Source organism: Nesoenas mayeri (assembly GCF_963082525.1).
Source record: "Nesoenas mayeri genome assembly, chromosome: 1".
In the NCBI taxonomy this organism is placed as follows: Eukaryota; Metazoa; Chordata; class Aves; order Columbiformes; family Columbidae; genus Nesoenas; species Nesoenas mayeri.
Genome location: NC_137541.1, coordinates 185124657 through 185152373, shown reverse-complemented (window position 1 = coordinate 185152373; position 27717 = coordinate 185124657). Strand labels below are relative to the sequence as shown.

The 27717-nt window shown below is 42.3% G+C and overlaps 1 protein-coding gene across 1 annotated transcript; it reads left to right on the top strand.

Moving 5' to 3' along the window:
* Positions 1-26523, top strand: DHRS12 (dehydrogenase/reductase 12; the record flags this gene model as incomplete). The annotated part of the gene is made up of 10 exons (XM_080350518.1): positions 1-56; positions 590-723; positions 4395-4477; positions 9226-9318; positions 10789-10870; positions 20756-20817; positions 21548-21652; positions 22188-22278; positions 23614-23751; positions 26396-26523. The coding sequence occupies 10 exons, from the start codon at positions 1-3 to the stop codon at positions 26521-26523; spliced, it is 972 nt and encodes a 323-aa protein (XP_080206644.1).
* Between the last annotated feature and the right edge of the window lie 1194 nt (positions 26524-27717).

The window sequence follows — 27717 nt, the reverse complement described above, 5'->3', positions numbered from 1 at the left end:
ATGTCCTGGTACCGCAACGCCGTGTGGTTCGTGAAGGGGCTGCGGGAGTACACGAGGTACGGGCGGCCGCCTTCCCCGGGCGGCTGTGAGGCGGCTGTGAGGCGGCTGTGAGGCGGCTGTGAGGCGGCTGTGAGGCGGCAGCGGGCCCTGTGGCGGGGCGCGGCGCGGCGCGTTGGGTCCGGCTGGGGGCGCTTCGGGGCGTCCGCGGCGCGTTTCGCCACCTCGAGGTGTTGGGAGGTTTAAAATCATTTTTAATCGAAGCCTCCACACTTCTGCCAGAGCAAACGCATTTCAGGGCCTTATCTGTGGGAGCTGCCCGACGGCGCTGCCTGTGCCCGCCCTGGGCAGCCGTCATGGGGTGGCTGTGGTGCCACAGCCTGGTCACCTCCTCAGTGACGAAGTCTGGGCCATGAAAGGGCAAAATGCCTCGAATTTTTGTCATATTGCTTATCACAGTGTCACCGGTCCCACAAGTATGAAGAGTAATGGGGAGGGGGGGTGTTCAGCATGTGTGGAGCCATGAGGAGAGAGTGGTTTTTTTGGAAATACTCTCTTCTAGTTTCTCACAGGTGTCTCTTGATTCACTCAGGAGCGGCTACGAGTCTGCTTCCAAGCACTTCGATCCGGCCGATGTGGAGGTGAACGTGGCTGGAAGATCGTTTTTGGTCACGGGCGCGAACAGCGGCATTGGCAAGGCCGCGGCCATGGAGGTAGCGAGGAGAGGTGAGCGGGGCTGCCGGGAGGGCTCTGCGCGGGGAGGAATGAAGGAGGCAGGCTTGGCCTTCCAGCACGAACACAAAGACACAGCTTCCCGGGATGAGGGGTCTGGTGTGTTATGTTACAGGGCTGTTAGTGTGGGTTGGAGGTTTAAGCACAATCGCTAGTGTGAAAACCAGAATAATGAAATAAAATTGGCAGAGAGGATCGGTGAAGTGTTTCTCAAGTGTATGTTAACCACAGCTGTGTTACAGTGGCATCGGAGGATGTTAGTGACAGATCAGGGTCTGCTTAAGGCTGATTTGGTACAAATATGAGCCTGGCTGAATTTGAACTATTTTCCACAGCTTGCAAATGTATGATGTAACGAACGAAAACAGTTGGCTGTGCTGAGGGAGTATGACAATAGCAATGTAGTTGTGCTTGACCTTAGAAATAACCTAAAGTTTGCGCCTTTTACCTGATAACAAGCAATCATTTTTTTTCTGTTGCTTGCTGTAAGCAAGGAGATGGTGTGAACTGGAACTGGGTGCTGTGGAAGGATAAACCTAAGGCCTTTCAGAGTTGACAAAGTAATTCCAGTTGTGCAAGAGTGACAGGAGTTTTAGCAAGTAGAATAAAAGGGAAGAGATTGTGGCTTTGCTCTCTCTTTGCCTACTTACGTTTTGTAATGATCTTAAGAAGGAAAAGTGGTGGCTCAGTTAAATTAATTCAGAATTATTAGCATCAAAAAGCCGTTGGGTTGAAGATCCCATTCAGTGCCAGTATGTGATTGATTTTAGGTTCCCACTACTGCCATTATGCATAACAGCCTTATGTAAGTATTGCCTTGACTGGTGACTGTTCTGCTCACAAATGGATATGCTGTGATAGGCTGTCAAGCTGAGTGGAACTGCGAAGGATCTGGTCACCATGTCTAGTATTAGGGGCCCCAAGAACAACCTTGGGCTCATCCTTGGGCTCAGGTCTGATACCTTGCGTGGGTGTTGCTGTGGCTATGAAGTTAAAATAACTTAACAGTGTCTTCCTGATCCCATCCTTGCATGTGTCAGTCCAAAACTTAATGTCAGCTGTTGGTGCTCTGGCTTCTAGTTGAAACTCTTCAAGTACACTATGACAAGAAAACAAGGAGTTCAGACTCAGTTAAAGAATAACCAAGCTACATCAGATCTTTGTAAATAATGACAATCTTGATGACAATTTCTCTAGCTTGAGTTCAGCTTTTCTCAGAATCGGTGTCTTATGGGTATTGCAGATTTGGGCTTTCCTGTATGTCTTGTGAACTCCGGGTCCACTTTGATCTGGTCTTCTTCCAACCACTCTGACAATTCCCATATGTTGTTTAAATTAAAATAATTTTTATATTTACCGTGGAAAATATATTTAAATCCCTTTCCTAGCCCATAGGTCACACCAAAACTTCCCTCTCTCTTAAACGGCAAGAAAAAAGTTCATATTCAAAGCCCTTAAATCTCACCTCTGTTTTTACTGAATGTTTTCCACTGTAGACTATGACAATGTTCCTTATCAGCTTGAAGACCAGCTGCTTCTTCCATGTGTTTAGTTTTATCTGCACACATTACTTGTGCTGTCCCCTGTGCTTTGGGAAGAGCTTTTTAAATGTCTGCAAATGCATATCCTTGACTGCCTTAAGGTCTGTAATTAAAGCTCTCTTGTGCAGTGAAGCCTGCAGTCATTGTGAGAATGTCCAGAGATGAGCATTGGACACTGTCCCTTCTGATTGTCTTTTCTCTCACTCATGAAATCTACTTTTCCTGGAGCAAAGACTGTATTTCATTCTGGTCTTTATATATCCATGCCTCTCTGGTATGATCCCTTCCATGCATGGCATATATGTAACACAAACTGAAGATGAAACTTTATTAAACGTTTGTTAGTGTCAATTGTATGATTATCCCAGATTCGGGAGTTGTTCCACTGTGGTTGTGCACTTGCTAAAAGTAACATAACCAACTCTGGCAGTGCAGTAGAGGAATCACACCCTGTTAGAAATTCTCATTAGAACCCTGAGGCTTCTTTCCTGCACCGGCTACATGCCAAGTTTACTTGCTGTAATGGTGGTCAGTGTGAAAACATCTTTCATAGACAGAAGATTTCATTCCTGGACTCCATGCTGGGCTGTGCAGTGTTTGATTGCTCTATCTCTAGGGTACACTTGGTGCCTTGCATTTAGGATCTGCGACTAGAAGAGTGACCTGGCACTGTTTCCATTATCACTCCTTCAGGATTACATTGCTTGAGCCTTCTGGGGGTGGACTGCAAGCAACCCCTAAAACACCTTTAACAATAGGTTAAAGTAAAGAATGCAGGTACTGCTGTGACTGAGATTAACACATTACTTGTAATGATCAGAGAATACAAAGCATAAAAATAAAAAATAGTTACGCCTACCTGTACTTTAGTCCTCTTTTTGAAGGCTCTCTTTAATGTGGCGAAGTTATGAAGTCATGGTGAGTGACTAGGCCTTTGAGAGGAGCCTTGCCCTGCATATTCCTTTCATAGAAAAGTTGGTTGGAAGGAACATCTAGAGGTCATCTTGCCCAGCATCTCACTTGAAGCAAGACTATTGCCAGCACTGGATCAAACTAGCCTTTGCTTTGTCTGTCTGGATCTTGAAACCCACAAGGATGGAAATTATGCAGCCTCTTGAGAAAAGTGAAAGCTTTTTTCTTAATATCTAACCTGAGCCTGCCAAGCTGTGACCATGGTCCTTGTCAGTTCTCCCACTGCTGAGAAGAATTCTTAAATGTGGCATTTTAATTTCCTTTTCACAGAGCCCTTCCAGTCCATTGTGTTGTTGAAGCCCTTTACTGAACTTTTTCAAGCATGTGCCAAAAGAAGCGTTTATGATACAAATGCTTTGACTTCAATTTCCAGTGTAGCCCTGGTATTCTATCAACACCAAACATGATGTGAAAACTTCACAGATATGGTTTGGTCAGACAGTGCCTAGACTGCAGTCGCTGTCTCCATCCACAGAACCTTGCTTGGGGACTCAGAGCATGATACTTTCTCCCTCCTTTCTGCCTTCAGAGTGACCAGAGCCAACCAGAAATTTTCAAGCTTTCTCAGTACATCCACTAATTGTGTCCTGAACATTTTGTTTACCTCAGCTCTTTGGCAGACTCTGTTGAGATTCTTGGTGAGTCCAGTCTGCCTGGGAGTACTGTTGGCTCTGGGCCTTTTGTGGGGAATTTTTCCCTAGGAATGGCCCAAAGCTGGTGGATGTGAAGCTGCTATGGGGTGCTATGACCTTAACCAGCTCCCTGCTCATCAGCAAGTGTAATGGGAGCCCTGAGACCTCCACAGATCTTCAGCAGCACCGATGAAAGGCCACAGCTCAGCTCCTGGCAGCAGGGAAGTGGGATTGTTTGCTGTGGACAGCTCAGGAACATTCTGCCTGCTGGGAAGCTCCTGTGATGTTTCGGTGACCATCTAACCAGTATTGCCACTGCTATTAAATACAGGCTATAGATTTCCCACAAACTGGAATGCAATTACAAGAAGTTTTTTGTTTCATTTGCACTGTATAAAAAACTAACCCCAGACAGAGCTGTAAATAGCACATCACTTCCTGACCCTCCCTCTTTGCTACTGCCTCCCCAAGCACTCTTAGTAATTAATTATCCGATGTGTTTCTTTTGGAAATCCACCAGGTGGCACGGTTCATCTAGTTTGCCGAAATAAGGAGCGGGCTGAGGCTGCCAAAGGAGAAATAGTGACAGAAACAGGCAATCAGGTGAGTTGATATTTGGTCTTTTGTTTACTCTTAGAAATACTGTTAATATTAAAGACCTTAGAGGCTTTGAGATATTCTGTTTTGCCATTTTGCTGTTATGTTTTTAATAGTATTTTCATTTGGACATGCAAACATCTAGTAGTCTGTCATCCATATGGTTTGAAGTGATTTAATTTCACTAGGTAGTATTTTCTGTGATTAATAACATCACCAGCAGCCTGCTGTTTTATTTAATGTTAGTTGTTGATATGTTTTGTAATGTCCTACTTTTTATTCCTAACTATGTGGCTGAGGCTCTTAAAAGTTAATGCATTGCAACACTCTTGCAACAACATTTATGAGTTTACAGTGTTGAAGTTGGAAGTTTTATCTGTTTGAATAACATGCTCTTGATTTGCTAAGGTTGGCTGCTCTCTGAAGCCCTGTGTGTTGTCCCAGTTCCATGCTCTACAGACTTTTTCATCTCCTTTTCTCATAGCATCTCTTCCTTATCTCCTCTCTTCTGTTACAGATTCTTTTTGCTTCTGCATATATCACTCTACAGTATACTCCTATAGCTGTCACTGTTGCTTTTGCTAATTATTCAGGCGAGTATGTGTATGGAGAAGTACATTGTCTTTCTGTCTTGGTGTACTGGTTTTGTCTGGGGTAGAGTTAATTTTCCTCATAGTGGCTCCTGTGGTGCTATGGTTTGGTTTTGTGACCAAAACAGGGTTAACAACCCATGTTTTAGTTATAGGTAAATAGTGCTCGCACAACATCAAGACCTTTTCTGGTTCTCATGCTGCCCCACCATCCCATGGACTGGGGGTTGCACAAGAAGTTGTGAGAGGACACACTGGGACAGCTGACCCCACCTGACAAAAGGGCTACCGTGTACCATATGATGTCATGCTCAGCAATAAAAGCTGAGGGAAGAAGGAGCAAGGGGGTGCGCTTGCAGTTATGGTGATTTGCTTTCCAATCACTGTTGCAAGTGATGAAGCCTGCTTTCCTGGGGATTGCTAAATGCATGCCTGACAGTCGAAAGCAGTGATTGAATTCCTTCTTTTGCTTTGTTTTCACATGCAGCTCTGCTTCACTCTTCGAATTATCTTTATCTTGGCCCACAAGTTTTGTCTGTTCTACCCCTGTGATTCTCTCCCCCATCTCACTGGGAAGGGAGTGAATGAGTGGCTGTGTGGGGCTTAACTGCCTGTTGGGGTTAACCCATTACACTTGGATGGAGAGCTGTATTCATTTTTAAATAGTGACTTGGCTCTTGAACACAGTGTTTTGATTCCAGAAATAGTTTTTAATGTGGATCAAAAATTATGAAGACTTTTTATGGTTAGAAATACCATATTGACTAAATTTCTGGTCTTTGGTTTCAGCTCCCTAGTGTGACACAACCAGCATTACACTTCAGTTCTTTAATGGAGTTGAATTAGATCAGTCCATATGTAGAAACAAACACATTCCAGCTGTCTATAACTGTGTTATCCCACAGCTATAGTAAGACTGGTGATTATCTGTGTTACCTCCTTTTCCAACTGTGGTCAGCCTGGGAAGACGGACGAGTTCAATGACCTCTGAAGGTTCCTTCCTGTTGTTTTCTGTCATTTGGTGAAACAAAGCTTGGGACAAATAGCATTCTTCCTCTAAAAGCAGCACATTTACTGCATTCCCACTTTTTGGTAGGCTGCAAACCTGTAGTTTGTCTAATCATGAAAGAGTAGGCGGGCACTGCAGAGCTAGTGCGTGACCCTGGGGACAAGGCAGAAAAGCAGAAAGCAGCATTCAGTGAAGTGTTAACGAGCTGTACGAGAGGCCCCATGGGACCTGTGACTGCACAGGGAAGAGTCATTTTAATAAGGAATCCACATGAACATCCTTCTTTATAAGTACTCATTCAGAAGCAATGCAGGGAGGTAATAAAATGCTTTATCTGCAACTTGACAAGCTATATCAAGACTCAGCTTGCTCTTCTTGATCATCTGGATAGAGATCCTGTTGTAGTGTATGGCAAAGATGTTTTTTTGTTTCCATCTTCCACAGCAACACATGCCAGAGTTCAGTGCTGAAATGGAATTGCTGTTTGGCAGGCACCTGCATCAACACGTGGAAACTGGGAAGTTCTAATCTGTTAAAGTAGATCTAGTCATGGATGTTAGTTCTCACTTTGAAAATTATTTTGTTACCATTGAGGACTTTTATAGGGAATAGGCCTGTGGGTCATTGTTCTGGGCCAGTGTTGCAGTCAGCAGGTAAGTGTTTAGATCTTTTTCAGTCTCTGAAAGCACTTGTAATATAGAACATCTGCCCAAAAGTCTTCACTTGTTCTGTTCCGGTAGATAATAGTAGTAACTTTAAAAGTAGAAAGCTTTTAGAGACGTACCCGGTTAGGAAACAGTAGAGCAGTATGAGGATTTTGGTCAGAAATGAACATTGTGATGAGAAAATTCTGACCCAACTCAACTAAGGAGCTGAAATCCAATGGCTAGAAAGAAAAAGTCATATGGGTTTTTTTTATCTTCAGGGAAGCACAATTACAGGCAGGGAGTAATGCATTATAATTTTCTCAGCTTCTTCACTTATCTCATTTGTTTGTATAATGACTATATAAAGAAACAGCTTGGAAAGAGAGGAGGCCCTTTAATGATTATTTGTTGTTTTGCATGAGAGCACATCCTCTGCATAATTATTTTAAAACTGCCTTTTCCTGGGGTACGTCATAAGACTGTCTGTGGTGTGTCTTTGAGACTAAGTGCTATCCAGGAGAAGAGTAGGAGTTGACATTCCTTTTGTATGCTGATAAATGCCACTGTGCTTGTACTAGGTGGAACACAAATTTGCAAAAAGCAAGAGAATTGCCTGTAACAAACAGTAAAAATGTTTTTGATGTTTTGAAAAGAGGAAGTATTTCTAGCTTTTGTGGTTTAGAAAATTATAACTTGGCTCTCATGTCAAGCTTTTCCTTTTAAATTTATTTTTTTTTTAATTCTGTTGCATCCACGTTCCTGGCCATAGTATTTCAAAATGTTGCAAGACTGTTGTGACATGGAGTGGCTAACAGGGACTAAGCTGTTCATGCAGCGGTTAGCGTGGAAGGGTATGCAGAAGTCACCTGTCACTCTGAGACAGCTAGAGTAGGCACAGCGATGCACCTGACAGTGTGGGCTTCTGCCCTGGTTGGAGCAGCTGTGCCCAGCACATGGGAATCTAGCTCAGACAGAGCTCCAGAGGAATGATGTGGCAGATCTTCAGCTACTGGGACTGACTGTTATTTCTCCCTGACCCTGGGGCAGAGCATGATGGTGGAGCATCATCTCTTGGGTTCTGCTGCAGTCAAGGTGCTGGGCTGCCAGGTAAAGCAATGGCAGGAGGTGAGCAGGCTACATAGGTGTAGGAAGCAGAAACAGGAAATTGACAGAGTCTTTGCACAGAGTAGAAGAGCACAAGCCCTACATCGCATGGAAGGAGGGACAGCTAGAAGCTATACTCAAACAACTGATGGATAGAGACTCACAAGATGGGGAAGGCTGGAAGCTTGTGACTGCTGGCAACAGAAGGCAGGTTGGTTCTCTGCCTGCAGATGTGCATTGATAGAATAAGTATAGTGCCATGGTAACAGATGAGGAAGAACAAGCTCTCTCAGGGCAGGTGTTGGAGCCAGATGAGCCTGAACGGTTGTTGGCAGTGGGAGGAAGTGGTGGGTGATAATGGCTGGAGGCTCCCTCCTGTGGGAGGTGGAGGCACCCATCTGTGGGCTTGGCTTGATGTCTTGAGAGCTTTGTTGCTTGCTGGGGACTCAGATCTAGGGTATTGTGGCGAGTCTGCTGAGGTTCTTCTGGACCTCAGACTAGTACCTGTCATGGGTGCCCATGTGGCTGGGCAACAACATTGTGAGGTGAGACCTTGAATCCATCAAGAGTGCTTACAGAGAGTGGAGAGCATGGAGGCTGAAGCAATGCTCTCCTAAATCCTGCCAGTGAAAGGGAAGGGCTTGGGTAGGAGCATATGCACTCTGCAGGTCAACACCTGGTGTCACTTTGTCTTTGGCCTTTATGACCTCTTTGACCTTCTCTGAGAAATGAGCACAGCTGAGCAGTGGTAACAAAGTGGAGCAAGAGTATCTTTGCCAACAGGTTTGCTAAGCTAGTGAGGAGGGCTTTGAACTGGTTTCACTGGGAAATAGTGACCAAACCCAGAAGAGCAGTGGAGTCATGGGGATGAGTACATGTCTAGGCAACAGCAAAATGGAGGAGGGTCTCACAGTTTTCATGTGAAAGTGACATGACCAGGAATCCATCTCACATGCCAGTATGTGAATACGCATACCATAGGAAACAAACAGGAATCCATACATGGTTGCACAGCTGTGATCTCGAGGCATTAGAGAGATGCAGTTGACATGACTGCAGTGCTGGAACGGAGGTATAGAGGCCCTCTTAGAAGGGCAAGCTGGGAAGACAAGGAGGAGGAGTTGTGTTCTGTGCAAAGGAATCGTTTGAATGCATGGAGCTTTGCTCTGAAATGGGTTATGAGCCAGTTGAGAGCTTATGGGTAAGGCACAGAGGTCAGATCAGTCTGGATGATGTCATGGTGGGTGTCTGCTACAGACTGCCTGATGTAGTGAATGAAGTAGACTGAGCCTTTTTTAGAGGGCCAGGGCAGCCCAATGATCACAGGTCCTGGTACTCATGGAGTGCTTGAACCACCCTGATACCTGCTGTAAGTTACTTTTTTTTTTTTTTTTTTCCCTTTAGAATATCTTCTTGCATATTGTGGATATATCTAATCCCAAGGAAATCTGGAAGTTTGCTGAAAATTTCAAAAATGAACATAAATTACATGTGTTGGTAAGTTTGCATAATTAAATCACATGTCTGTCTTTGAAGTGTATGGCCTCTGAACTTGTCCAACAGGTAGTCTAGATTTTACAAGTTGACCCACAGTTCTCTGCTCAATTTTCTCCAGGTGTTTCTGTGGTAGTTTCTGTGATCTGTTTGCCCTTGTCTGTTCTCAGTTCACATACACAGATACGACATTAAAAAAAAAAAAAAAAAAAGAAATGCAGTATTTTTTTTTAGCTGCATCTTTTGAGGATCTTACCATTCAAACACTGTGGCCTTTAGGTTGCATATCAGGCTATGCATGTTCTGCTAAACAGAATAAGACAGGGACTGATGCCTCCTTCCAAGGGCAGATTACACTTGATTCGAGCTAGTCCCTCTTAAAGATTAAATTTTTATAGAAAGTCTAGTTAGAGCAGTCTAAAACTGAGCCAGGGAGGGAGCTAGCAGTTAAGCAGCATGGATGGTAAGGGGCTCAGTTCTCTCTCCCCTTTACTTAGCAGTGCAAATTTGCTCTGGGGGTTGTACTAAAACTGAGGCACCTGGAGCAGTTGTTTTAGTGCTTACTAGATGGTGAAATTCTGATAGAAATGGGAAAATTGCTTGTGAGAAGTGGCAGTGAAGGAGCAGAGAAGTATGTAGGGACAGATCTCTTTTTGATGTGGGAAAGGAAAGCTTGAGCTTCTTCTGGAAGGTAAGGCAGAGAAAGAAGTGTGTCTGAGAATATGCTAGCTATGCACAACAAGCTTTTGAATTTTCATGAGGTTCTGCCTTACAGTGCTCTGTGCTACAGTGCTGTTTTAGCAGTGTGTGCATCAGGTGGGCGTATCTGTGCAGGATTGCCAGGCAGAGAAAAGCTGAGGTCCCCACAACCAGGGCACAGAGTCAGTGTGGTGAACCTCTGCCGGTTAGCTCTGCTCCTCTCGTGGCTAACCCACTGGCCTGGCTGAAGGGCTGCTAAGTTTGGAGCTAATTCATTTAATTTGATGAGGGTGGAGGTGCCTGCAGACTATTCTACCGTGTCGTACAGCTTCCCTTAGTCGATTTTCACCAGTACAGAAACCTCCAACAGAGAATACATCACCACATAGCACAGATGATGTGGGATCAGTGTGATGTCTCAGATGAAGCTAACAAACTGCACTGTGTTTGTATGTTCTAATACTGGCTCTACAATGTGCATATTATTTTCTGTGAGAAAAGAGTTTAAAAACATGCAGGAAGGCATGAAGAGGACCATTGACTATTAGAGTCATACATATGTGGTGAGCCATTTCTCTGAAGATCCTTTATTTTCTGAAAAACTCATGATCAGCAACAGAGTATATGACTTGGAATTATGTGGTTTATGGAAACAGTTTGTACCTTTGTGTTGCAGTGTCAGAGAAGAGGAAACTATCGTGGACTGCTTGCATGAGTGGTTTTGTTTGTAGATATTTTTGTAGATTATTTTTGTTTACAAGAGTTGTCTTACAGATCAATAATGCAGGATGTATGGTGAATAACAGAGAATTAACTGAAGATGGACTTGAAAAAAACTTTGCAACAAATACTTTAGGTGAGTATTGAAGGCTTAGTTCTGAAATATAGTTATTTTGGTTACAGAAGCATGTTTTTACAGCTGGGTTCAGGAGGTGTATATTTCTGCTCCAAGAGGGATCATACTTCTGCTATGCCAGGGAAGCATGAAAGAAAAAGGAGAAATACTACAGCTTGTTTGGAGTGTCTTTTTTTTTTTTTTTATTTGTCCATTTTTCAGTTGTTCTCATATCAGTGCCTTTATTTGTCATAGCAGCAGTGGACAAATGCAGATAACATTTAATTACATTGGTTCTGAAATTTGCTAGGAAACTTTGTTCCAAGCAGTGCTGCTCATGATATTCTCTTTGTAATAAGTGTGCTTCTGTGGCTTGGATGGCGCTTGGAGCACATTCAGATATTTTAGAAGACAGTCAAGTGCTTCAGTAGGCTCGAACAGCCCTGTTTGGTGTGACAGATGCACTGGGTAGGACAATTGTGCCTTTTATGGTGCCCTGGACACGGTCAAACAGATGCAACATCCAGTCAAGCAACTGAGCAGTACTGGGGAAGTCTTAGGCTAAAAGCTGCACCTCTTGTGAAGAGAGATGTAATGTTTACACCAACAAACAGTCCTGGCACTCTGTTTTCCCTTTGCTTCCGTCCAAGATGGATGGCTTTCCCATGAGATTGTCTTTAATATATTCAGAAGTGGCACAGTAAGGAGCAGCTGTGATGCTTTGTTTCCGTGTTTTCTTCCTGTTCAGTAATATCTGCAATGAGGAAGAGGGAAGCTTAGGCTATAAAGATCAGGCATTTTTAGAAGTAATAGAGCCCGGAAACCATTGTTGGGTTTTATTCTTGTCCTTTTTCCTCCGTTGCTTCCTTAACTCCTATTTACTTGTGAAAACTAACTTTTAGTAGTATATATGTCTTGTGCTTAGATGATGTGGTGCATACAGCTTGTTTTGTTCTGCAAGTCTGACCACATTAAAGTGAGAATTAATTAAAGTATAAACGCATAACTTAATTTTCTTCAAATTAATCTTCTGCCAACATTCATCTGTTTCTCATGGTCAAAATTCAAAACTGATTTTATTTTGCTGTCGGATTTCCCATGGTTGCAGAAGTACAAGAACTTCTACCTTGAGAAATGTATTCACCTTAAATGAGTTTAACCCTCTTGTGGTCTTTTAAACAAAAATCCAGCGATGTGCAAAGGTGCAGCTCTTCCAGAGAGAAGCAGAATGAAACAATACAACAGTCTGAACATGAAAGCATGTTTTGCTTTAGTTTTAAACATTGAGGAAATGTATTGCTGAGGAACTGTACTAGTGCATCACTTGAATTAGATTTTATCACACAAGTAAAAGCAATGAGTTCTGCTTTCCCAGTTGTTATTCAGCCTCACTAGAGATATATAGCTGCATGTATATAGTAGAGGAAGCTGAAGTATGATTGTAGCAAACTAGGAAAATGTCTGTATTATCTTTTATGAGTGTTATGTGTAGATCTTTGTGTATCACTTGCTGTGTGACTGCATAAGAAGGTTAAGGAGGTGATTGCACAGGTAAGTCATTCTCTATTGACCAACTTCTGTGGGATTCTAACAAGAACTGGGTTGTTTGCTTAGACTGGTTCTCTCTAGGCAACAATAAGGATTAAATTTTGAAGCTTTTAGAACAGAGTGGGACATGGTTGAGCTGGAATAGGCCATCTGTGCAAGAGAAAGCTTCTGTGCTTGCAAGTCAGGCACACATGGAAGACCAGTGCTATCAACAGTGCAGGGGTTTTTTTTTTTCAAAGTCAGAAATGGAATAAAAAAATAATGCCTGTTGGAGTGATAGCAGGAGAAAACTGTATGGAGAAATGCATATCAGAGTAAATGTGTGTTAAGTCATTTCCCTAAGCACTGGGTACCTTTGGGCATGCTTTACTCTGGAGATGTTACTTATTGGTAATTATCTGTGATTATAGGTTTGAAGAGAAAACCTTGGCTAAATTAAATGTGGCTGGTATGTAGGTTGGCTCTAAACTAGAATGTGGTCTGAGGGAAAAAAATAATTTCCCCTCCCTGCCTTTTGCCCCAGAAAAGCTGAAGCCTGAAGGGTGACACGGGCTCAAAGCCCCTGTTTTGAAAATCTGCAGTTGTCCCTCTCATCAGCAGCGTGGAAACAGTAACTCATGACTACCTGATTTTTGCAGAAATAATATGGAATTACATTAACATTTTTTTTCAGATCTTCACATTCCTTCCATCCTTCTTTGACTGTTTCTACCCTGTATCTTGGCTTTGGTCTAGTAAAGGAGTGTGTAGGTTGTATATAAGAATGCAAGACCCTGAAGTATAATATGCTTTAAATGCAGAACAGTCTTTGAATTCTGTATCTGACATCTGACTAACATTTATGTAAACTGTAGAATTGCTCATCTAGGTGTCTAAAATGCTGTGAAGCTTTTAAATCCAGGCTAGGAATATTTTCCTCTTGTCTGACTTGTTAGTCTGATTTTTGATATGTTGCTTAATGGATGTTCAGTTCTAATTGATAATCTCATTTGTGAAAGCCTACTAAAGTAGGCTACATATAAATATATTGTTATATGTTAGTATTAGTATTATATAAATATATTGGTTAATGGTTGGACTCAAGGATCCTTTCCAAACTAAATGACTCTATGGATCTGATCTATGATTATGTGATCTCTTCTTGGACATATGTGAGGCAAAAATGAATGCATATGTCCTTTGGTAGATAAGATGAATACATACAAAAATAATACTGGTTAGAATAGAAAGTCATCCTCCCTTCATGTGAAACCACCACTGACTGGCTCGTTGAGGACAGCTCATCAAAATAGGAGGTGCAGAGTCTTCTCTGGTGGTGTCAGAATTTACAGGTGGGTGAAGGTCGTGAAAATGCAAAGTACAGATTGATAGTTCAGGCTTTGTATGGTTTGTTAAGTGCTCAAGTTCAAACTGTGAACTGCCATGAGCAGGTAGTGGCAGCTGTATCTGTGCCTGGCATCCTTAAAATGGGGTCAGACACAAACACTGTATGGCTACATGTGGTTCTGTTACTCCTGTCACATGAAATATCTTACTTTTTTTTCCCCCTGCTAGATCTCCAAGGGTTATTGCTCTGGTCGCTGGAGCTCAGTGAGGGTGCAGAGAGTAGAATAGCTGTGGAGCACTTAGGCTGTAATGTGGGAGTGCTTGCCAGACACGAGTTTGAAATGGCACATTGCTGATTGAATCACACCTTTGGTGTGGAAGTGGGTGACTGGCATGGGGTAATGTGGGCAGATTTCCTGGGGAGCTGCTGATCCCGATGGGCAGATTTATTGTGTGTTGTTGCCCTTTTGTATCCTCCTGTGGGCTGGCCTTGTACTCGGGCTTCTAGGCTGGAGCTGGGCAGCAACAAGCAGTCATTTCTTCTGGTGAGACTTGCAGACTTCTGAGTCAACACTTTTTTTTTAAAAAAAATCTAATTTTATTTTACTAGCTTTAGTACAACTCCCAACAAAGACTATTCGAACTGCCAGTATTCAGTCATTTTGGAAAAAAAAAAAACTGTCAGCATTGATAGGCAAGTGGAGGCAACAGCAGCATGTTTTTACTGAAGCACTAGACATATAGCTGAAACAATCCTTGTTCCTCTATTTTATAGCCTGCCTCACTTTACTTTTAGTCAACACATCTTCTTACTTGACATGGAAAAATGGCATATATGTTACATTTTTATTGCTACTTAGCAGCCAAGGGGATGCTAAAACCCACTTGGAGATAAATAAATGATGCTCCCAGCATGCATCTTTTCTGCAGTCTAATGTACTCTCATGTTTTAATAATATAGCCACATACATTTAGTCTCTGTGCAAGAAGGCGTAGGGCCAGGGTAAATAAGGTGCTTTTCTACCACAGTAGCAGTACAGTCCATCCATGGCAATTTGCCTAACCTGTATGAATATTTGTCAGTCTCTTCCCTACACATAAACTGTATCTAACTGGTGTTTCACACAAGCCAGCATTGCCTGTTGGGTTGTGTTCTGAACAGCTTGGAAGTCAGGCAGCTTGTAGACCAGCTGTCAGTCTGCCGTAAGGTCAGTGCTTAATGTTTGGCAAGACAACCTTACCTGTGAAAAGGAGACTATGATACTAATTTTCTTTCTAAAGAACTTTGAGACTTATGGATGAGAGGTGCTATGTGAAAGGATGAAGTTGAATATAGTTGCACATCCACTAACTATGCTGAAGCCTATGTTCCTAAAACACAGAAGAACCCTTATTGAGCTGAGCTTTGTAATTCAATGGAAAAGTGAACCTTTGTTTTGTCTCTCATGTTCACTAGCTCTTCCCATACACTCTCAGCTATTGCTAGTGTGGGGGAATTGGCCCACAGAGACAGCACGCTAAAATCTTCATTCTTGATCTTGTGCTCAGGAAATAGGCTCAGGGATGTCTCTTACTTGGAACGGCATACATTGAGGGCTTGAAAGATAACCAGGTCAAGGAAGAATGTCAGTTTGTTCTTCTTTTTAAAGACTTGGACATAAGGAAAGCAAGCCAACTTAACTGATTTTTACCAGATGAATGAACCATTGAAATCTGTACAATAAAACTTTTTTCTTTTTTTTGTTCCCACTCTTTTCACAGTTGAAATAACGCTGTTCCTAATAATACTGCAAAGCTCAGGCAGATGGAAAACTTCACTGAGTGTGGTGCTGGCTGCCTGCCCTTGTCTGAATGTTAGCAGATTAAAAACCTCACCAACAATTTACCACTAATTGCCAGATAGAACATCAAGCAAAAACTGTTCTAGAATCCACCAAGACACTTGAGTCTGCAATAATTGCATCATCAATTAATTTGATGTTATAAACGGGTAGTGGCTTTACAATGTGACTTCTGCTGAAACCATAATTTTCTTTATAAAGCAGTTTTAAAGTACAGGTTTGCAGTCACTTTAAATCTGTGAAGCAGGGAGGAGTCTGTGTTCATGTGCTATTGTTATATGTGATATCCTGTTGATTTCCAAGTCTGAAGTGTACAAATCCTAAGGAGTCTTCCAGGTTTTGGCAGGCTAAAGCTGAGTTATAATACCAGCATTTTGGAAATATGCCTCCACAGTGTGTGTTTATATTTTCTGTTAGGGCTGTTCTATGTTTTGCCTAGTTTAATGTTCTAGTACAGAAAGATTTGTAGCCTTATGTGGGAATGAAGACCAGTGTCTAATAAACTGTAGGCTTCTGTTCCTTGCATGGGGGTAACTTTCACTTTGGTTACGCTGTGGTAAAGATGGTGAGATCCACGGTGAACCAACTGCTGTAAGAATGTGCAGAGTTACCTTCTTGCTAGACCTAACCATAGGCCTTTCCACAGAGTTCCCTCAGCTTCTACTTCAGGTCACATGAAAGGTAGCCTCATTTTATTTAAGAATTTATGAACCAGACAGACTAATTTTTTTTTTTTTTTTATATAGTAGTAGTAGTCTTTTAAACAACTTGGTGTACAAATAGTTGGGGTTTTTTATTATTTTTTTAATCTCCCTAACAGCTCCTTATTTTTTGGCACTTGCATAATTGAGGTTTCACTCTGTGATTGTGAAACAGTGAATTACTGCTCATACAGGTCAACAGAGGAGTTCACTGTAAGAGTTAAAAATGGGAGTTGCTAATTAGGACACCATATCAGATTACTCAACTAAATTGAGAAACTGAGAAAATCTCAGAACAAGTGGTGCACTTACACAATAGGCCACAAGGGAATGCATGGTGATTCAATTAGATTTTTATATTTTTTTTGAGCAAGTAAACGTGAAACTTAAACATTAACATGATCAGCACTTGGAAGGGAGTGTGAATGAGCAAAGTGTCTTCTCATTAAGTGCCCTGCTCATCGCTTTTACTGGAATTACCATGTGTAATGCACAGATTGACAACCCACACTCTCTGATCTACCATACAATAGAGTTGGTTGAATGATGTGTAATGCTGGAGTAGCTGGGTCCTTATAGGAAGGTTATAATTACATGGTATTATACATGATTTGCTATTATGTGAGCCCAGCTTCAAGACATAAAACTTGCAGAAATTTTTCCAAAGAAAAGCAAATGTTCAGAGGGTGTTTATCTTTAAAAGAAATTGTGCATCAATCCCAGGAGCCTCTTTAAGTGGCAAAAACACGACCAGCAAGTACTGTCTCAAACATAGAACAGGGATGTAGCTTGTCCAGTAGGTTTCTCCAGTCAGCTATTCACCTCCACAGAGTTCAGTGAGGGCAAGATGAAACCCCACGTGGGTGAGTGATGGACGGGATGCTTACTCACCCCCTTCCCTATTCCTGCTGCTTCTGAGCAAGTTCCTGAACTCATCCTGCTGGACTCTGGCGTGGCACAGCAAATGCTCTTTTCCAAGGAAAGCGTTATATACTGTTTTCCTGCAATTTTTTTTTCTTTTCCCACTTTTATAGCAGTGAGAGCCAAGCTTTCAGGCCATGTGCACGATATACCTTCCCATGGCAGGAACGTTTAACAGTCTGAGCCCTCTCACACAGCCATAGGGACAGGCAGAACAGCCATATGTCCAGTGCTGCCTTGTTGGTGTGCTCATTGCTCCCTTTCTGCTAGGAGTGAGAAAGAGAGAGGCTGCTACTTGAGTTTCCATCATGTCAGTAATTCAAAGTGGTCAGGGAGAGCTCTTCAGACAGAAATGTACTGCTCCCAGTTGCCATGTGTCTCAGAGAGTGCTCAGCTCCTCCTCTGTCCTGGGTACAGCTGCTGGGAAGCAGGCACTGGGAAATGTGGTGGCCTCAAGGCTGAGCATCTCCACTTACAGAGTATCTACTGAGACAAGGACAAGCTTTTTCCAGAATACCCCCAGGAGTACTGGCAGTTCTTTTTTTTTCCCAGGAAAAAGAGGTCTGTCTTTGTTTTTTGGCAGAATCCTGAAGGTCCTCTCAGCGGAGGGGCAGGATCACCAAGGTACCCAATGCTTAATGCTTGCAGTGCCAGGCACTTCACTGCTGATCATCACCTTTCCCTCCATGTGCCTTTGTGTTCTCTCTTGGTCTTTTAAACAATAATAAGAAAAAAAAAAGTGACTTCAAAAGATCTGCACAGTTTGAACACAGTGGTAATTAAGCATTAATCATGTTGATATGCTTTACCATTTTTAACTAAGCTCTGTGGAAAGTACATTTCTCCTTTAACAGACAAAAACAATTTTTGCATTGAAGAAGTATACTAGAATGCTGAAGTGTTCATTTTGGAAAGGCAGATGTTCAGTACATTTGTATTAATAATCAATTCTATGACAAAGGATATACAATTTGGATGTTGTCTTGATTTCCTTAAGTGGGGGGAGAGGGGAATGTAGTTTCTTCTACCAAATCAGTCTTAGTTGTCCTTGCAAATTTTCTTTAACTACAAATAAAATTTTCCTTCTTTGTTTTTTATTCTGTTCATGCAGTTCATGTTTTTATAAGGACTGTGCCAGGCAACGTAGTCCTTTGTGGCTTCCTCCCCTTTGACTTAGAAATTCATTTCTGTGCTACTGCATGCTTTAGTACAACTGCGCTTGGCCAAACACAGGCCATGGGGCACGTGGCTGTGCCAGACCTCTAGACCCACTGCACTTTGTGTTGTTCCTATTTGTTCAAAGGTTTCTAGCAAACTACATGCTGGCTTTTACATGGAGGTTTCGATTGTAGATGGTGTATTCCAATCAGCAATACACCTTATTGATAAGGTATTCCAATTAATCTGCCTGACAGACCAGCCCATGCAAATAAGCATGTTTAATATCTGAGTATATTTGTGAAAGTACTGAGAAGTTTGTGTTCAGACACTTAAAATGGGACAATAGTCGGTGAAATATTTAGTAGTGGGAGAAATTAAATGCTTCACTTGTAACGTCTGATGTGTCACATCTGTGTGTGTTTTGAGATACTAGTGCTTACCATAGGAAGCTGGGATCAAAACTGGTCTTTTTATGCGCTTTCTTGAAGCAAATGAGCAAATGGCTTTGTGGGGCCAAAAGATTGAATGCTCTGGCTCTGTGGGATTTAACTGAATTCTTAATAAACTTGAGGAAGAGAGGAGACGCTGGATTTGCAGATAGTTTGTGGTTTTAAATAAGCACATAAACTTCTGACAAGCTGTAGTTGCTATGAGCAAGCAGGATTTTTGGCACTGAACATTTTTCTCATCCAGCTAGAAAACAAAACAAACCCCAGTTGTTAATGAGGCAACGTTAATGCATTCATCTTTGCATCCCTTTAGAATTAACAAACCAACACGAAGCCCCTTATAAGTGTAAATTACTCTGCAGAACAGTAAAATCCAGCATCCTCATAGCTGGTGCATTGCAGCTCTGCCTTTAGGAAACGCAGCATATTTAACCAAGACATGATGTTATTTTGCATTTGAAGAATCCATAGCAAATGAAAATTTAATCCAGACTCCCAGCTTGTACTGAAGTGATTTTGTTTTCTGCTTTTTACCTCGTGGCAGTCTCCCGTGACAATCAACAGTAGTTCTTGTCCTAATGATGTCATCGTTCTGTCTCCTCACCGCTATTGGGGGAGACATACGGGCTCTCGCTATTCACTGGCAACTGCCTCTGCTTGCATTTTCTGCTGAAGACAGGCTGCATTTACTCATCTGATGTGCATTCGCTTAGTTTGATTTGCCAGGGTTTTAAATATATTGTGTGCATATGGGTGTCCCTCTGATTATATAGAGGAAATGAAGAATGCTGTGACTGATGGGGGAAATGAACAGTTTGTTCACCAAGCATGTAACACATTTGATTTTGGTAGCGTGTTTATAAACATGCTGTATTTTAACTGAGTGATCTCATTGCCTCTGTGGAAGAGGGGTTATAAAGACACATGCTGGAGTCTTCATGTCTAGTGGAAAACATGGCCTTGGTAGCTCATGGAGAAAAATATGTTTATCACTGACACAGAATTTTTGAACTAGAGCCATTTGTGAAGAGATGAGAGGGAAGTATCATACTCAACAAAGAAACACTAGACTAAATAGTGCTAGATTAATTTTGAATTAAACATTTTCTTTAAATACAGTTTAAAAGGGAAAAAAAGATCTCTTAAGAAATAAACAAAAATCCCTGTGTTGCACTTAAGCGAGTGAAACATCACTAGGTGTGTCTGAATCAAACACAACAGCACTTGAACAATGTTTTGAATAACAAACTTTGCTACTCATAGTGACAGCTGTAATGGAATATATTTGTGTGGTGTGTACAAATCTTATGCTAAATGAACTTGATTAAAGTGGGGAAGGACACAGTTCTATTTCCCCACGTAATCTTGGCTTAGCCTTGGGCATGCAGCATCAATGTTTTTGTCCTCAAGGGTTCCCTGTCTTCTGTAGTAGTCATGCTGGCGATTTAAGAGGCAGTTTTTGTGTGCAATGCAAGTCAGAAGTGTTGGGGTACTCTAATTTCACAGTGAGAAGGTAAAAATGGTTGAGTTTTAAGTGCATATGCAAGCGCCTAAGATACACCATGTGAAGCACAGTTCCCTTCTCTTGTTCATGACCCGGCATATGTACATGTATATATGCCACATGAAAGGGAAATGCATTCTCTTTTTCCTCACTGACGTTGCCTCTCCCACACAGAAACCCATACCCGAGCCATTTCGCTTTCACAGTCGTGGCTGGAATGTAGTGATCAGTTTGCTCTGTAGGTACAATAAACATAAAAATCTATAAAATAACTGATGTGCCTTTGGAGAAGTATGCAGCGTTGCAGACCAGAACAAGTTGAATAGGCATATTGCAGGTAAGAAAATGATTAAATTCAGATGAAGCTTCAGAGATAAAGAGATGTTGTGACAGGGGGCGGAGAAGAAAGCCTTTTTAAAAAGAAAAGTTAATGTTGATGTCTGTCTGTCTTGTAGGTACGTACATTCTGACAACTGCCCTGCTGCCCCTGCTGGAAAAAGAAGCTGATGCCAGAGTGGTGAGTCTGCAATGCTGTTGAAAAGTGGTCATTTACTATTTTTACTATTCTTGTGACAGCATTTGTTTGGCTGTCCTGGTGATGCAGAATCAATTATGATGCTGTAAGCATGTCTAGAATTCTCTTGTATTTTGCTGACAACAGCCGCCTTCTCAAAGGCAAAGCTCCTGCTTGCTGTTCTCAACCCTTCTTTGGAAAAATGAGTAAAACACTTCCTTTGGAAACTTCCCCTTTTCCTTTTCCTGGGGTAAGTTATCTCTTGCAGAATAGTGCAAAATGCCTATAATAGGAGTGTAGGCTTCAAAGAACCTTACAGATCTTGGTCTAAAACTGGAGAGCAGGTATACGTTTTAAATGAGATTTCCCGAGTTTTGTACAGTCTCTTGGTTTCTAACTAGCTTCTATAAATGCTAAACATAAACGACAAATAGTGCTATTCTGCCCTTTTCTTTCTCCCAAATTACTTTTCAAAAGTAAAAAGCACAAAGTTCCTTAACGGAATCAACACCACTTCAAATGAAAATCACTTTCTGAAAAAATGCTATTTCTTCTTCCTCATCTCCAAGTACATTCCACACCCGAGGACAAGTATAGTGCAAAGAGTTTGCAGAGAAATCCTTCTAGGAACTTCAAAATATGGGCTGAAGACCATATTACATGCATGAGTGTGATTGTGTGGAGTTCGTGCGTTTGCTTGTCATTCATTTGCTTTTCATTCATTCACTTACAGATAACTGTGTCTTCAGGGGGCATGCTAGTTCAAAAATTAAACATATCTGACTTGCAGTCGGGAAATGGGACATTTGATGGAGTTATGGTGTATGCACAAAACAAGGTACAGTCCATGGGTTAGAGAACAGAGCCCGGCACTCATTTGCTAGGTGGCTTACACCATCTGCTTTGCAAAAAGCCTCTTGTTTGCTGTTGCTTTCCTGTTTTATCCAACCACACAGAGCTATAAACCTTCAGGAGTATGATGGCATGCACTTATGAGTGTGTGCCATCTCGTGCCAAGAGCATGGCTAGATTTTGATTTGATTTGATTTGATTTAAGTCTCAGGGGGAGAAACTGTCTTTAGCTGATGGACACTTTCTGCCTGCTTAGTTCTTAGCTACAGTCTGCAGCAAATAGATGTGGTCAGTAAAAGCAGTGTAACCACTTGAAAAGTAAGCTCGTGGCCAGCATATGGATTGTGATGACTACAGTGTTCTCTGACAAAATTATCCAATAAATCTAGTCAGGATGAGCAAGGGTATATTTCTGCTATGCATAGGTGCCCTGCTGTGGTGTAGTTTATCTCCCTGGGAACTAACTTGTTGGACAGGCTATTGAACTTGATGCTTGTCTGGCTCTTTTTGCTCTATCCCAGAGACAGCAAGTTGTCTTGACAGAACAATGGGCAAAAGCTCACAGAAACATCCATTTCTCTGTTATGCACCCCGGCTGGGCAGACACTCCAGGTAACATCTGCTTGACACTCTGAGTATATCTTCTTCTTTTCAGGATTAGTCTAATAGCAAAGAGAAATGAAACTTTCTGGTAGATTTCTCCAACAGGTGCAGTGATTTCTTAGCTACAAACTGGTGCTTGAAGTAGTTTTGTACTCCCTTGGTAGCTCTGTTCTGCACAGTGTTTGCTGTCTGTGTATACAGAGAATAATAATGGGCAATGAATGGTTCCAGCCCCACACAAATGCACAGCAGAGCCATAGTGCGTTAAGCTAACCTTGAAGTTGTGTTTGTAGTGGGACTGTTAAACACACAGATAAGAGCTTTTGCCTCTGTGAGTACCAAGGTGCAGATGCTGGGAATTTGCAAGGGTGTAGAGGAAAATGGAGCACACAGCATTGTGCAAGCCCTGTTCCTCTGCTCTTCCTCTAAACATTTATTGCTGTCAAGAAGCAGTGTGTTTGGCCAGACAGCCCTTTGCGTGAGCTGCAGCTGTTCTTCAGTGACTGTGTCTCAGCAGGCGGGCCAGCACCAGTTATCCAGTGTGCATGTTGCGTTCCACAGTATCTTACCAGCCCCTAACACCAAAGCTTGGGGTGCGCACTGGCAATTCCATCTCTAGGTCTTCCCTAGGGATACAGTTTCCCACATTAGTTTCCGATGACAGAAGCGTTTACCCATCCTTGAATACTGTGCTTTCCAACTAAATATCCTAGTATTTCTTTTTCTTTAAAATACGTGTATTTTTGCACATCCTTTGTGTTTTTCAAACCTAATGAACCATAAAGTTATCCCACCTTAAAGTTCAAGGACTATCCAGCCCCCAAAAATAAACAGCTGCAGGGGATGGGGCTTCAGTCATCACCTGTTGGACATAAGAAACCAGAGTTTAAACGTGAATTATATAGTTGGTTTAGATACTGTTCACAATACAGTTTTTAAATGCAATACTGTGACTGGTTTCCTAAAACTGGTGAGAAAATAAGAGCTAAAAATACCTGTTATTTGGTATTTCTGTTTCCCCCATGTCTTACTTCTTTGTGGTTTAGAACGGAATTGGCTCAGGAACCTCTTGTGGGTCCTGTTCTCAGCTCCTTCTAGTGTTATCCCTGTAATTTGAACCAAACAAACAACTGGTGGATCATCTGGCAGTTCAGCAGTATTCCAGCACAAAGTCATACCCCTAGTTATGGGGAAATACTCATTCTCTTTCATAACTCTGAGATGCCTTATCTTCTCCCTACACTCACAATGGCAATTTTGAGCTGCCTTTTTTTGTTTGTTTATTTGTTTCAAATCAAAAAAGCCTTGCATGGCAGACTAGTGTTACTTTGTTATTCTTTCTAGCTGTGAGGTCCTCAATGCCAGATTTCTATCAGAGGATGAAGAACGCTCTGCGCACAGAGGCCCAGGGAGCTGACACTGTTGTGTGGTTGGCAGTGTCATCTGAAGCAACAAAGTTACCAAGTGGCTTGTTCTTCCAAGGTAAGGGGGCAGTGTCTTACAGTGTACAGCAGTGGAGATCCCTGAGCTGCCTGGACTGTGGGATCCCCATCTGGCCTGGAAGGGGATGGAGGCTCTACCGGGCAACTGTATTTCAAAGGATAAAGTATTTATCAAAATCATTCCAGGACTAAGAGTTCAAGTGAGCATTGTGCAACCAGAGAAAAACTGTATTAAGTTGTTATGTTCCTGCTTTTGTTCTCTAAAGTAGCTGATGAGGACTTCAAAGGATTTCTTTAGGGCGAGTTGGGCTTTTTAAAACGAAAATGGCTGTGTGCAGGATTGTGCCAAGTGGAGGTCAATCGCAGCAGGCAAACAGCATCTTTTATGATGCTGGGAAACTAGCATCCTTCTGACAGAGCACTGGGGGTTGGCTTTGCTTTGACAGGCTCTTCTTCCTACTGTTTCATGCTAGTTAAAGCTGCCAATTCCCCCTTTCTCTAACGCTGGGCAGAGACTTGAGCACAGTGGCATTTTTGGCACTGTAAGCGTAGGGAATGGAAAATTAGGGTAGAGCCTTTCTTTTCTCCCAGGCAAATGACAGGAACCTTAGTAGGAGGAGCTGGAAGCATGGATGTCTTACTGGTGATGCAGGTCAGTCCAGAAGGAGAAAGGCAAAGCTCAGAGTAATTGCTTACAGAAGCCCAGTACTTTTATTGGATGTGGCACTCAAATCCTGATTCGCTGAATTTCTAGATGAAACATGCAGGAAACTTAGACTTTTCTGGAGCTTAGTTGACTTTGTGCCTTCTGTCCCCTCCCAGACAGTCACACAGGGTTGGCTGACAGATATTTTAACCTGACCTTTCTCATGTCATCATGTGGTGCCTACAGAAACACTACATCCCAGCTGCTCTGTGTTCTTTGTGAAACCAGGCTTTGCATTTTTCGTACTCTTATCACCTTCTTTGGTCATAATGCTTCTGCTCAGTTATTCTTTCTCTAGATAATAATTCCACCAGGCTCTTGCCTTTGACCTTTGTCTACTCCCAGACTTAGTAAAAAGGGAACATGCCTCGGCTCTTTAGATGTATCTGTTGACTTTTGAGAGCTTTGGCTTTGGCATGACTGCCCTTAAGGCTGCAAGAGAAGTCCTGTGCCTGTGTCCCATGCTCATCAAATAGTGATGAAGTTGATTATTTCTCTCTCTTACTGCCCTTTGGAAGCCACAGCTTAGTATGGGCCCTTCTTTGGGCCTTTTCAGTAAAGGGCTTTGTGTGCAGGAGCACTTTATCACAGGCCCTGCTCTTCTGGTCCTAGGTAGCCATTTCCCAAATAGCAACACTTTCCCTCCATTTCCTCTGTTCTCTTTTATTCTCTTCCCTTTGAGTGCAAACTGAAATGAGCATTTTTTTTTTCCTGAGGGAAAAAAAAAATGGGAAGTGAGAACATGACTCCTACAACATTCTCTTCATCTGCCAAAATAAATAAAAAATGTTTGCCAGAGTTCTGTTTTCCAAAGACTTGCAGCTTCTTCTCCGTGATGCTGAACTTGGCTTTCACACCTAGTTCCCAAACTTTAGCACAGGCTACTGGAAGCGCTGCAGTTAGGTAGGAAGCAGCTCATATTCCGTGACAGAGAAGGGAACATTCGTTTGCATGTTTCTCTCTTCTCAGTTTTCCATGAGCAGAGGTTACACCGTATGTGCAGCCAGTTACAATATTTGCTCTTAAGAGAGCAAACATCTCTGCTCCCCTGGGAAGCCCGATGGAAGCCTGATAGGTTTGCAGAGAAATCTGCTGCCCTGTGCTGCAACTGCTTGTTCTTCTAGTCTCCTCTTGAATCCCTCTTCTAGTCTCTCTCTAGTAGGTGGCTACTGCAGAAGTTGGACTTATTAAATAGAGTAACAGTGCTGTACCAGCACCCTGGTTGTTGCTTCATACATGTGAGAACATTGTTGTGAGGTTCCCAGGACCTAGATATTGTGGTTTTGGAGAGAAAAAATCCCTTAGAATGGATGATGATAAAGTTGTATTTACACAGAGGGAGCAAGGAATATGAGATCTGGAAAACGAATACAAAGCATCAAATTGAGCAAATTTGGCCAGACATCTTTATGTTGGATACATGTTATTTCTGGTGGTTGAGCAATTAGCAGAAATTCTTTAGCAATTAGAATTTAACCATTTATTCTTAAGGATGAAAGTAAGCATTTTGACATTGAAAATTTTGCAGTGTCCTAGCTGGGGAATTTGTGTAGCACCAGAAACGTTATCCAGGAGGCAAGGAAAAACTGTCTCATGCTGCAAAAGCCCCTTCTGCCTGCAAGTTTTTGGTCTTTGCGTACAAGCTTCACACTACTGAAAGGATGCTGCCCTAACCCCACAACAGGACCATCCTTCGTCTGTCCTGTCCCTAGCTGCACATGAGGTCTCCCTCCCCAGCCTAAGTCATATTGTGCTAAAGCACAATGACTCTAGTTCCAGAATACAATTGAAATCAGTTTAATTTCTGGTCTGGAAGATATGCTTAACTAACAGTGTTTACAGATACCTAGACGGTAAGTTTCCTGGCTTCAAGACCATGAGGTGTGTTTGGGCAGTATAGACCCTAGCAGAAAAATCTCCTTTGTGGTGAAAGACATAGTTAAACAGTTCAGGCTTTTTTATGTTTTTTGTCTTCCAGACAGGCAACCCGTCCCTACACACTTACCCCTGGCAAGCACACACAGTCCACCTGAGGATGAAGAGAAGCTAATGGAGGTGCTGGAAGAATTCTCCCAGAAGTTTAAATCCGCTTCTCTAGGAACTTAGTGTCACTACTCAGTGCAACCACAACGCTTTTAATTACACAGGAACAGCGCTGTAGTGCGCCTGCTGTTGAGGGGAAGTAGGATGCTGTAGGCCTGTTAAAAATAGATTGTGTTCAGGTGTTCTCATCATGGGGCAGAGTGGTGCCTGCAATTTCTCTTTTTGCTGCTGCTGCCAAGTTTCTCCCATGGTGAATATGCACCTGCTGTCTCAAGACACAGTAAGGTTGTGTCCTTTGAATTAGAAGAAAAATCGGGAGGCATAAAATAAAGCCCAAGACTTTGTGAAGTTACCCAAAATCTTTTAAAACAGCGCAGAGAAATGCAGAGGAGTGTGCTTTCAGTAGCCCTCGTGGAAGACTTCAGGGAAGGAGGAGTAAATGTTTTAAACAATGTTCAACCACTGTATTTGACAGGGTAGTGACTTCCTTCATGGTACAAGGCTGACTGGGCTCAAAGCTATGGCTGGGAATGCAGAAACTCTGTCTTGCATTGCCTGCTTAGTTTAAATAGGATTCCTTGCAGCCTTCAGTTTCTATAAATCAATGCTGGTATGCAGAAGCGATCTGCTTCCTCATGTTTAAACAGCAAGAATGTGGGAATGCTGCCAAATGCCTTCCACATTATGGAGCCAGGGCTGAAGATCATCCTGTTTATGTCAAGATACCATGAAATGGGAGGTTCCAACACATACCACACCCAGACACCCACCAGGGAAATGGCTGCATGACTCCAGGCATGAAAAGAAAGAACATGTTAAGCCATACGTGCTTGCCGTTTCTGGGAAAGATCGAAGGGAATTGCTTTGTCATTACAAATGGATTAAGAGGGGGAGGGAACACTGGGAGGCGCAGGTTTTAGAGAAGTCCACCTCCTGATGAAGGGGTTGTATTTTGCCTGGAACTGTTTATTTCCAGACACAGAGGATGGGATTAATCTTACCTGACCTGTGAACATTTGAATTACTCACTGGGATTCTCAGTGTAAATCAGTAGAGAGAAAGCAGACTTTTTCACGGTGTTTTGCTGGATCTAGTTTAAGAAACAACCCCTAAATTCCTACATCTCTCTACGGATGGTGAAGACAACCAGCTCAGGCTAAAACATTCAGGTGGGATTCATTTTTGTCCTACACATTTCAGATTTACTGCAAAGCCAAGGTTATTAATAAAAACAGTGGTAATATATGTTCTCCTGGA